At 38.8% G+C, this 11,884-nt stretch overlaps 1 protein-coding gene across 2 annotated transcripts; it reads left to right on the top strand.

Annotated features, from left to right (window-relative positions):
• The first annotated feature begins 251 nt into the window (after nucleotides 1-251).
• Nucleotides 252-11,826, top strand: LOC103512744 (blood vessel epicardial substance-like). Of its 2 annotated transcripts, XM_017445530.2 has the most exons (6): nucleotides 252-514; nucleotides 782-1,108; nucleotides 7,956-8,064; nucleotides 8,670-8,781; nucleotides 9,522-9,725; nucleotides 10,763-11,826. In XM_017445530.2, exons 1-6 carry the CDS (start codon nucleotides 279-281, stop codon nucleotides 11,101-11,103), a joined length of 1,329 nt encoding a protein of 442 aa, XP_017301019.2. In that variant the 5' UTR covers nucleotides 252-278; the 3' UTR covers nucleotides 11,104-11,826. The 2 variants fall into 2 exon arrangements, with proteins under 2 accessions (XP_017301019.2, XP_026681941.1); XM_026826140.1 differs by lacking the exons at nucleotides 252-514; nucleotides 782-1,108 and adding an exon at nucleotides 3,022-3,338.
• The last annotated feature ends 58 nt before the right edge of the window (nucleotides 11,827-11,884 follow it).

Below are 11,884 nucleotides of genomic sequence, written 5' to 3'. Positions count from 1 at the left end.
GAATAAATCGCGGATAACGCGAAAAAACCGTGAATACCGCGAACAAACCGTGAATACCGCGAGCAAATCGCGGATACCGCGAACTAATCATCGTAACAACATAACCTAAATAGCTATGTACTTGTACGTTCTAATACCTCTCATAGGAACCTAACACTACGTAGTAAACACGAACAACCTAATCATCGTATCATTAAACTGATTTATTTTATATTGCATGTTTTCTTCTTCTTTTTTCAGTTCTCTTCAATAATGAACAAAAGGGGTAAAATTCCGCAATGAAATTACTTCTAATGGAGAGAAAACTTCGTTTAGGGTTGCTCGTAGTAACAATAGAAGACAAAAATCAGAAGAGGCTGTCTAAAAGAAGTGCTAAGATGGATAATGAGACGCTGAGTACACTTTGCCCTCATTGGGTGAGCACACAGGATCAGCTCTTCCAATATTCTCACATTTGTTTTGTCATAGCTTTCTGTGCTCCTAGAATTTACAAACCAAGCATTTTATTCTTCAGGTAAGTCGATAAATTCTAGAGATTCGTACCTGTAGGTTGTCTGAAATACCAGAAAATTAAAATAATTCCTTTTTTCTGGTATTTTGATACAATATAGGATAAATTTTGAGAGTACTTCGAGACTCCTAAATGAGATCTTAAAATCCCTAGGACAGACAATCCATGGAAACATTGAGAATTATGTAAAAATTTATTTCAAACTTATGTAAATATTTTGTTTACAACTTATATAATTTGACTAATTTGTTTACAACTTCCTGTTCACAGACTTCTACTTGCGGTAGGCTTTCTAATATCTGCATTCTGGGCCGGCGTTCACGTTTGTTTCTACGATGCTTTCGTCTGGAACATGATCCTCGCTGTAGTTAACGTTAGTCACGCTGGGGCTCTCATCAGCATTTTCCTCCCACCTGCCCTATCGATAGAACTTACCGAGCTGTACATCCGGGTGTTCAACCCGGTCAAAATCAGCAAGAAACAATTCAAAGAACTGACGAGCGAAGCTACCATTTGTAAGCTAGCACAGGGCGAATCTTACGCCATAGAGGAGCGAACTTCGGCCGATGAAAGACTGTCAATACTACTGAGAGGAAAGTAAGTATGTCACTACTTTTAGGACTGGGGGGACACCGGAGAAAAATCTCCTTGCCTTAAAGAGTTGGTGGGCAAAAGTCCTGTTCTGGTAAACCAAGTTGTGGAATTTCATCTCAATTTGTTTGAAAATAAGGACAGGGTTAGAGATCTAAGCGTTGCGTTGGGTGGTAGAGAATTCTGTAGAAATTAACGTAGTCTGGTGGTGATTACCTTCCGTTCAAGAATCCATTAGGTATTTTATATACAAAGCACCCAGACAAGGTTTCGAAGCTTCCCTGCTTTTCTTTTAATTTCGTCGCAAGAGAGTATTTTCTCCAAAAATAGGTTAAGAAACGAACAATTTACAGCTGCGGAACACAAAAGCTCTTTATCTCTGAATAGGTAAACAGTTTTTGTTCTTTCAGTGCTTTGTAAGGACGATAATTCATATGAACTATAGCACAGCATTTTCAGCTCTTGATAAAAAGAAGTGTTCATTGTTCGTCTATCCTTTCCTTCATTTTGAGCTCATCAGTGATCTAGTACCTAACCTTTGGAAGTTTTAGTTTACGAGACGGAAAGCTTTTGGGTTAGAGGTATTAACAAAATCATAGAAAAGTATAGTAGGTATACTCTTGAGTAGAATATAATTACTGCGCAAGGCTGGAATCGAAACCACGATCAAGGGTTACCAGGGGAAGCCTTTACTACTTATGCCTTGTAGGCTGGTGTGCTATTAGAAGCACAATATGTGGTAGGTACTAAGAAAAGGCTAGATAAATGCACGGACTAGTAAAGAGTAAAATAAGAATTAATATAAGTACCTATTTAACTAAGAGAGCCAAGACGACATCTCATAAAATAATTTACAGCAGAATCTCAATAGATCCTCGCCCTTGGCACAAATTCGAGCGTCTATTGTTTGAGACCTTGGTGTGTTCAATATCACATAATTAGGTACTTGTTCTTCTTACGCTATTATCTAGATGACAAGGAAGGGTCTCTTGGTAACGCGCGGATACTAAACTTCATAGTTGACTCCTATCTCAAACTCTAATTGCCTCGTGAAGGTGTACGGATGCAAATTTGTGTAGCTCCACTTTGGGTGATTACCTCTGTTTCTTTGGCCATTTTTAATAGAATACCTTGTTCATCCTGCCAAAATGAGACTGAAACCCCCTTTAACAGCATTTGAGAAACAGGGGAGAGAAACTCGGGTAAGGGTCGGATCACTAAAGACTGACCATCAAAAATTTGACCCGATTACATTACTTTCCTTCTCATAGGATAAGGAAAGTAAAAAGAAGGTAATGGAAAATGATTGTTCTTTGGCCATTTTTAATAGAATACCTTGTTCATCCTGCCAAAATGAGACTGAAACCCCCTTTAACAGCATTTGAGAAACAGGGGAGGGAAACTCGGGTAAGGGTCGGATCACTAAAAACTGACCATCAAAAATTTGACCCGATTACATTACTTTCCTTCCCATAGGATAAGGAAAGTAAAAAGAAGGTAATGGAAAATGATTGAAAAAAAGGGGAGAGGCAAAAATATAGACTTTCTTTCTCTCTTTCCTCATAACAATTATTGGATTCGGACTGTATGGAAAACAAATAATACCTACTAATGCACTTAAAATATTAAATAAATATATTGAATTGAATTGAACAAATCGCGGATATCGCGAAAAAACCGTGAATACCGCGAACAAACCGTGAATACCGGGAACAAATCGCGGATACCGCGAACAAACCGCGGATACCGCGAACAAACCATGAATACCGCGAACTAAATATTTTATGCCAGTCAAGCCACCTCAATTGTCGACTACTCGACAGATTCAGGAACTTCAGACCCGCCTATATTTTCAGCCGTTTGCAAAAAATCTGATTTGACTAATTTGTTTACAACTTCCTGTTCACAGACTTCTACTTGCGGTAGGCTTTCTAATATCTGCATTCTGGGCCGGCGTTCACGTTTGTTTCTACGATGCTTTCGTCTGGAACATGATCCTCGCTGTAGTTAACGTTAGTCACGCTGGGGCTCTCATCAGCATTTTCCTCCCACCTGCCCTATCGATAGAACTTACCGAGCTGTACATCCGGGTGTTCAACCCGGTCAAAATCAGCAAGAAACAATTCAAAGAACTGACGAGCGAAGCTACCATTTGTAAGCTAGCACAGGGCGAATCTTACGCCATAGAGGAGCGAACTTCGGCCGATGAAAGACTGTCAATACTACTGAGAGGAAAGTAAGTATGTCACTACTTTTAGGACTGGGGGGACACCGGAGAAAAATCTCCTTGCCTCAAAGAGTTGGTGGGCAAAAGTCCTGTTCTGGTAAACCAAGTTGTGGAATTTCATCTCAATTTGTTTGAAAATAAGGACAGGGTTAGAGATCTAAGCCTTGCGTTGGGTGGTAGAGAATTCTGTAGAAATTACGTAGTCTGGTGGTGATTACCTTCCGTTCAAGAATTCATTAGGTATTTTAGGTGGGCAAAAGTCCTGTTCTGGTAAACCAAGTTGTGGAATTTCATCTCAATTTGTTTGAAAATAAGGACAGGGTTAGAGATCTAAGCGTTGCGTTGGGTGGTAGAGAATTATGTAGATTTTAACGTAGTCTGGTGGTGATTACCTTCCGTTCAAGAATCCATTAGGTATTTTATATGTATACAAAGCACCCAGACAAGGTTTCGAAGCTTCCCTGCTTTTCTTTTAATTTCGTCGCAAGAGAGTATTTTCTCCAAAAATAGGTTAAGAAACGAACAATTTACAGCTGCGGAACACAAAAGCTCTTTATCTCTGAATAGGTAAACAGTTTTTGTTCTTTCAGTGCTTTGTAAGGACGATAATTCATATGAACTATAGCACAGCATTTTCAGCTCTTGATAAAAAGAAGCGTTCATTGTTCGTCTATCCTTTCCTTAATTTTGAGCTCATCAGTGATCTAGTACCTAACCTTTGGGAGCTTTAGTTTACGAGAGGGAAAGCTTTTGGGTTAGAGGTATTAACAAAATCATAGAAAAGTATAGTAGGTATACTCTTGAGTAGAATATAATTACTGCGCAGGGCTGGAATCGAAACCACGATCAAGGGTTACCAGGGGAAGCCTTTATTGTGCCTTGTGGGCTGGTGTGCTATTAGAAGCACAATATGTGGTACTAAGAAAAGGCTAGATAAATGCACGGACTAGTAGAGAGTAAAATAAGAATTAATATAAGTACTTACTTATTTAACTAAGAGAGCCAAGACGACATCTCATAAAATAATTTACAGCAGAATCTCAATAGATCCTCGCCCTTGGCAGAGATTCGAGCGTCTATTCGTGTACTGAAAACGCGGCACGTATGTTTGTGGTTTACTTTAACGGACGACCCGCTTGTTACCATCATTATAGGTTGAATTTGTTTTTCCTGCCTGAGTTAATACATTTTATGCTGATTTGGAGAGTGATTTGGCTAAGCCAGTAAAGATAGACTATCGCTTTTTGCTCGTTCAATGATATTGCTATTTGCTTTAGGTACGTTTACTTTGACTATGTACAGATATTAAAGGATGACATTGCAGAAAGTGACCTATAACTTAAAGTGTAGAACCGAGGGGAAGACATTATCGTGGTCATTAGTCCAACTTGAGATGTGACTAGGCAGTCTTACACCACTTAATCGAATCAGGCTGTAGTTACGTTTGATCAGATTTCTAGTCTTACGACCCAATCAAATTTGACCAACTTGTAACTTTACAAAGTCCATTTGTATAAATTATAAGTATTTTCTTTATTTAGGTTTTTTTTTATTCAATTTTTTAAATTATCATAATTATTTTTGTTGGGCTGTAGCTCCACTTTGGGTGATTACCTCTGTTTCTTTGGCCATTTTTAATAGAATACCTTGTTCATCCTGCCAAAATGAGACTGAAACCTCCTTTAACAGCATTTGATAAATAGGGGAGGGAAACTCGGGTAAGGGTCGGATCTACAGTCTCATGTTAAAGTATTTGTCTCTGAGAATGATCGGAGTCTATGTCGGAACAGACTTGGAGAATTGTCAGAGTTAAACAAATGCTTCAAGCAAAGTTACCGTCCATCTGGTTGCAAAAATTCATCAAATTTTGGGACTAAATGAACAACCTAGGACTAGCGCGTTAAAGAAGGAAACTTGATAAATACCTAGGTAGTTTAAAATTTTGTCCTAGGTAGCTTAAAATAGAGCCCAATACAAAAGAAAAAGGTGCACAGATATTTTTCATAGGCTAACCAATTTTTAGTCCGTCCTTCCTTTATTATTACAATAGTAATAAAAATCTGGTGTGAATATCACACGAATTTCCTTATCCTATTGAATGATGCTTATTTGAGTGTTTTTTTACCCTAAATTTTACAATATCTCTAACCGTTTTGTTGCTATAGCTGAAAACCGCCAAAAAACGGTCAAAATCTGTCCAAAAGCGGTCAAAATACCGCCAAGCGCAGCAACCATCTCAACCAAACGTTTCGTGTCGCATCCTTGTCACATTTGACAGCTACATACAAAATTTCAAGTCTCTAGCTCTTACCGTTCTCGAGATATTTTGCCGCGAACAAACCGCGAATACCGCGAACAAACCGCGGATACCGCGAACAAACCGCGGATACCGCGAACAAACCGCGGACACCGCGATCAAACCGCGGACACCGCGAACAAAACGCAGATAGCGCGAAAAAACCGCGGATACCGCGAACAAACCGCGGATATCGCGAACAAACCGTAGACACCGCGGATATCGCGAACAAACCAACCGCGAACAAACTGCGGACACAGCGATCTCACTATGAAGAAATTGAAAATACCGCGAACAATGCGCGGATACCGCGAAAAAACGGCGGATACCGCGAACAAACCGCGGATACCGCGAGCAAACCGCGGACACCGCGATCAAACCGCGGACACCGCGAACAAAACCCAGATAGCGCGAAAAAACCGCGGGTACCGCGAACAAACCGCGGATATCGCGAACAAACCGTAGATACCGCGGATATCGCGAACAAACCAACCGCGAACAAACTGCGGACACAGCGATCTCACTATGAAGAAATTGAAAAAAGATCTAACCACAGTGGAATCAATGAGAACCTTCTACTTTGGAGGTTGAAGGAGAATTGGAGAAATGAGGTCCATGGTCAAAATATAGGAGAAACCTCCCCTCAACCCCCTACATTTCCCCTGATCCCGTGCTTTAGTTTTGGTAGTAGGGGGTCAAGAGGAGGTTTCTTTATACCTAGATTTTTGTCAGAGCTCATTCTCTCTTCTGATTTCAGATTGGAAGGTTGTCTGCTCCTGCTCCCTCTCTGAGATGTCTCTAAATAACCAAATATTTCAACATGGTTAAAAATAAGAAAAAAAAAACAATGAATGATTCAACACCTAAGTCAGTCAGTCAATAAAATAAACAAACCACAAACACAAACTATATACCAAATTTCAAGTCTTTAGCTTATACCGTTCCCGAGATATTGTTAAATTACACCGAAAACCGCCAAAAAGCGGTAAAATGCCGCCAAGCGTTGCACCGGTTTTAACCAAAAGTTTCGTGTCGCATCCTTATCACATTTGAAAGATACATACCAAATTTCAAGTCTCGAGCTCTTACCGTTCTCGAGATATTTTGTTTACAGACAGACACACGGACACACAGACTAGGGACCTCAAACGTGTTTTGACACTAAAAACTGACCATCGAAAATTTGACCCGATTACATTACTTTCCTTCCTATAGGTATAGGATAAGGAAAGTAAAAAGGTATAGTGGACGGGCTATTGTATTCGCTTCGGTGTCGTCTGTCTGTCTGTCACTCTGTCTGTTCCCATAGAAGGACTTATCCAAACCTGGTCGACCTATATATTAATTTAAAGGTCTTTTTATATACCAGGAACACGAAAATGGTGGTGCAAATTTTGTTAAGAAAACCATAAAACCAAAAAAACTGGTTTTTGGGGGATTTTTTTCACATTTTCTCACACAAATGAGCTCTGATCTCGAAATTTGTCGCGACGACCTATGAACTCAAAGCGAGAAAAGATCTGCATTACGTTTGCCCCTTCCAATTTGTGGACTCTCCGGAATATATGTCATGCCAAAACAGTAGTGATGAGCTATACCAGGTAACTAAATGCAAATATGGGTACTAGATATTGCATAGCTATTCTGAACAAAGAAATGATTTCCGCCGAGCGCCGTTGGATATTTTAACCCATGCATACCTGTTTGAATATACCTACTGAAAACAACGCGGCACGTATGTTTGTGGTTTACTTTAACGGACGACCCGCTTGTTACCATCATTATAGGTTGAATTTGTTTTTCTTGCCTCAGTTAATACATTTTATGCTGATTTGGAGAGTGATTTGGCTAAGCCAGTAAAGATAGACCATCGCTTTTTGCTCGTTCAATGATATTGCTATTTGTTTTAGGTACGTTTACTTTGACTATGTACAGATATTAAAGGATGACATTGCAGAAAGTGACCTATAATTTTAAGAGTAGAACCGAGGGGAAGACATTATCTTGGCCATTAGTCCAACTTAAGACGTGACTAGGCAGTCAGGCTGTAGTTACGTTTGATCAGATTTCTAGTCGTTACCTATATTTATTTACATGGCTTAAGACGTGACTAGGCAGTCAGGCTGTAGTTACGTTTGATCAGATTTCTAGTCGTACGACCCAATCAAATTTGACCAACTTGTAACTTTACAAAGTCCATTTGTATAGATTATAAGTATTTTCTTTATTTAGGTTTTTTTTTTTATTCAATTTTTTAAATTATCATAATTATTTTTGTTGGGTGTTTCTCACATTTTTTCTAACCATTGGTGTTGTTCGTCTTTTTCCAGAATGACTGTCACATGTAATGACACACATCTGCATTACGTTTGCCCCTTCCAATTTGTGGACTCTCCGGAATATATGTCATGCCAAAACAGTAGTGATGAGCTATACCAGGTAACCAAATAAAAATATTGGTACTAGATACTGTACAGCTATTCTGAAAAAAGAAATGGTTTCCGCCGAGCGCCGTTGGATATTTAACCCATGCATATCTATTTGAGTATACAATTGTGCACATTGCATACTCATAAAGTTTGTAGGCGATTATAAAAATTGGGCGTTTAACTTTCCTTATTTTTCCTACAAAAGATTATTAAAAGTACCTAGCTAATTATAAATAAAAAATGTTTACTAGGTGCCCTAAATCAATTAAATTTATAGGTACTCAGCATAATCATAACTTTTTAGGTCATTAAGAACTTTTATTGAATGCTCTTGTTTCATTACCAAGAGTACATAGAGGTATTCAATAAAATTCTTAAAAGTACCTAATGACTTTCCTTATCTTTCCTACAAAAGATTATTAAAAGTAACTAATTATAAATAAAAATGTTTACCAGGTGCCCTAAATCAATTAAATTTATAGGTACTCAGCATAATTATAACTTTTTAGGTCATTAAGAACTTTTATTGAATGCTCTTGTTTCGATACCAAGAGTAGGTATTCAATAAAATTCTTAAAAGTAATGATAATAATTTAAACTTTACTTTGTTTTCAGGTGTCAATAACTGCAGAGGAGGACTGTTTGTATTTGTGCTGGTCCAGAATTAGTTTAGATAGGTTACTCAGACATCGACCTATGTTGAAGAGTGTGTTTAATTCGTTAATTGGTAAGTATGAACAAAAGACAAGGAGGAAGAAAAAAAAAAGTTCCTAGATGTTGGTTGGTTCAGAAAAATAAATCAGAAATGTTCAGAAAAATAAATCCGATATCTTTAATTTATATTTTTAGGACGTTACTCAGACATCGACCTATGTTGAAGAGTGTGTTTAATTCGTTAATTGGTAAGTATGAACAAAAGACAAGGAGGAAGAAAAAAAAAGTTCCTAGATGTTGGTTGGTTTAGAAAAATAAATCAGAAATGTTCAGAAAAATAAATCCGATATCTTTAATTTATATTTTTAGGAATATATTCCAAAGCCAAATCCGACATAAAAGAGTTAGTGACATAATTTATATTTTGAGTACGAAGTTCGTATCTCAATTTTCTGAGATTTCCTTTATAGTAGGAAGGACTGGGGGGAATCAAAATAATTCAGTAAGGCGGCCTGGCCTCATCTCTTTCTCCTCAAGGTTTTCCTTTATGGAACCTTTATTTCCACTTTTAAGTATTTGCTACGGAGTCGATTTCCGAGTACGAAGTTCGTATCTCAATTTTCTGAGATTTCCTTTATAGTAGGAAGGACTGGGGGGAATCAAAATAATTCAGTAAGGCGGCCTCATCTCTTTCTCCTCAAGGTTTTCCTTTATGGAACCTTTATTTCCACTTTTAGTATTTGCTGCGGAGTCGATTTCTTCGCGAAATAAAAAAAAGGTAACTTTTATTTACCCTTTCTATTCTCTTTTCAGGCAAAGATATTACTCAGAAGTTATACTCTCTGAACGAGCTCATATCCACCAACGCTCAGAACAAGGACGAGCCTTGGCGTCATAAAATGAACCGGAGTGTGAGTGTGGATGCCGTGAACACATCTTCCAGAGGTCAGGTCAGATCGAGTAACTGGCGGTCCACGCATAGCTCGATGAAGAAAAATCTTTCCAACATATCACAAAGTAAGTAGCAAATTCAATTAACCAATAAAACACAAAGTCTGTCTGAGGGATGTTAAACAGGGAGTAGACCAGCTAAGTCTGGCTGGGAGATGTTAAACAGGGAGTAGATCAGCTCGTCCACGCATAGCTCGATGAAGAAAAATCTTTCCAACATATCACAAAGTAAGTAGCAAAGTCAATTAACCAATAAAACACAAAGTCTGCCTGAGGGATGTTAAACAGGGAGTAGACCAGCTAAGTCTGGCTGGGAGATGTTAAACAGGGAGTAGACCAGCTAAGTCTGGCTGGGAGATGTTAAACAGGGAGTAAACCAGCTAAGTCTAGCTGGGGGATGTTAAACAGGGAGTAGACCAGCTCAGTCTGGCTGGGAGATGTTAAACAGGGAGTAAACCAGCTAAGTCTGGCTGGGAGATATTAAACAGGGAGTAAACCAGCTAAGTCTGGCTGGGGGATGTTAAACAGGGAGTAAACCAGCTAAGTCTAGCTGGGGGATGTTAAACAGGGAGTAGACCAGCTCAGTCTGGCTGGGAGATGTTAAACAGGGAGTAAACCAGCTAAGTCTGGCTGGGAGATGTTAAACAGGGAGTAAACCAGCTAAGTCTAGCTGGGGGATGTTAAACAGCCAGTAGACCAGCTTAGTCTGGCTGGGGGACTTAAAACAGGAAGGACATCAGCCTTATGCTAAAGAAATAGCAAATCCAGCTCAGTCTGGCTGGGGGACTTTAAACAGGAAGGACATCAGCCTTAAATTTCCCTTGCTAAAGAAATAGCAAAGGTTGAGTGAGTGCGAGGGGCATCCACTCGTGAAACTTTCGAAGCCAAAACTAAATGTCATCCGAAAGCAATCACCTTACTATCCGAGGGCTGATTGAGAGGCTGACGAAAAACGCCGACCCCATCTGAACACAATAAAAGGCGAGGAAAAAGAAGAAGATTTATTTGTTCTTTGTAAAAATCTATAAAAGGCGAGGAAAAAGAAGAAGATTTATTTGTTCTTTGGAAAAATCCCAAGTCACATTGTCGTATTTCTTTCACAGACCACTCTCCAGTGAGGACGAGCCATCAACAGTGCTGGGTTCCGATTGTGGCCAACCAGTTCCCGGCTGTGTCTCCTTTCACCATAGTTGAGGAAGAAACCCCTCTGGACTCTATCACATCTCAGGAACCATCCACATCCAAATGTGTTCACTCGAGGACCTCTTCACTAAAATCTACTCAGCTTTCCGGGAACTATACGGTGGATCGCAGCGACCTTCCATCAAGTTCGCAAGTTACCCTATTTCCCGTCATGGTTCCGTTGTTGGCCGCGCCAACATTTCCAGGAACCGTTACTACAAAACGGCAACGCGAAGTGAAATTCGATGAGACGATTCTGTGACACAAGGAGTCCTGTTCGAAATGAACAGACTGGTTTTTTGTTGCTTCTGTTTTTATTCCGCCGTTTTTCATTATTTTACCCATTTGTAATACATTGTAATATTTGGAAAATAATAATAATTTAAAACACTAAAACTGACTGATTTAATGGTTTGTAGGACCCACATCGACATTGGCTGGTTTTAGAATTTAAGCTCTATCTCGTATCTGATTGCAAACGACATTGCACTAATCAGATACGAAATCTTCTTTGATTTTAAATTAGCAAAATATTGATTGTGGTCCCTGGACAAAGTATCTCAATATCCCATACCTCCATTCAGACAAAACTATTGAATGTACATTTCTGGGAATTTGAAATGGTCAACGCATAGTACAGCGTTCCCAACTTCATCGAGCTGTCCTCAATATTACAATATTTTTACACATTGAAACTTCCAGCTTGTACCTATATTTATTTGCATGGAGGTAATTTTTATGGGTAAAATTTTGTGTGATGGTCACACCAAATATTTATTACTACCGTATAACATGATGGATATCAGGGCACCTTTTGCTTCATTCGAAAATTTATCTTATTCACATTAACTTTTGGTTATTTATATTATTGTTTGAAACCATCACATTGCTCATTTTAAACGTTATGTTTTGTGGTTATGGCTCACAGCACAATTTTCATTATTTCCGCTTTTCCGCATTTCAAATACTCGTTCACTATACATATACAAAGTAGGTTGTGCTCTATGTCCGGTGTGATCCATAAATGGATCACACCAGAAATT

This window comes from Diaphorina citri, unplaced genomic scaffold (genome assembly GCF_000475195.1).
Source record: "Diaphorina citri unplaced genomic scaffold, Diaci psyllid genome assembly version 1.1 scaffold879, whole genome shotgun sequence".
NCBI classification, from domain to species: Eukaryota; Metazoa; Arthropoda; class Insecta; order Hemiptera; family Psyllidae; genus Diaphorina; species Diaphorina citri.
This window is presented reverse-complemented; position numbering and strand designations above follow the sequence as displayed.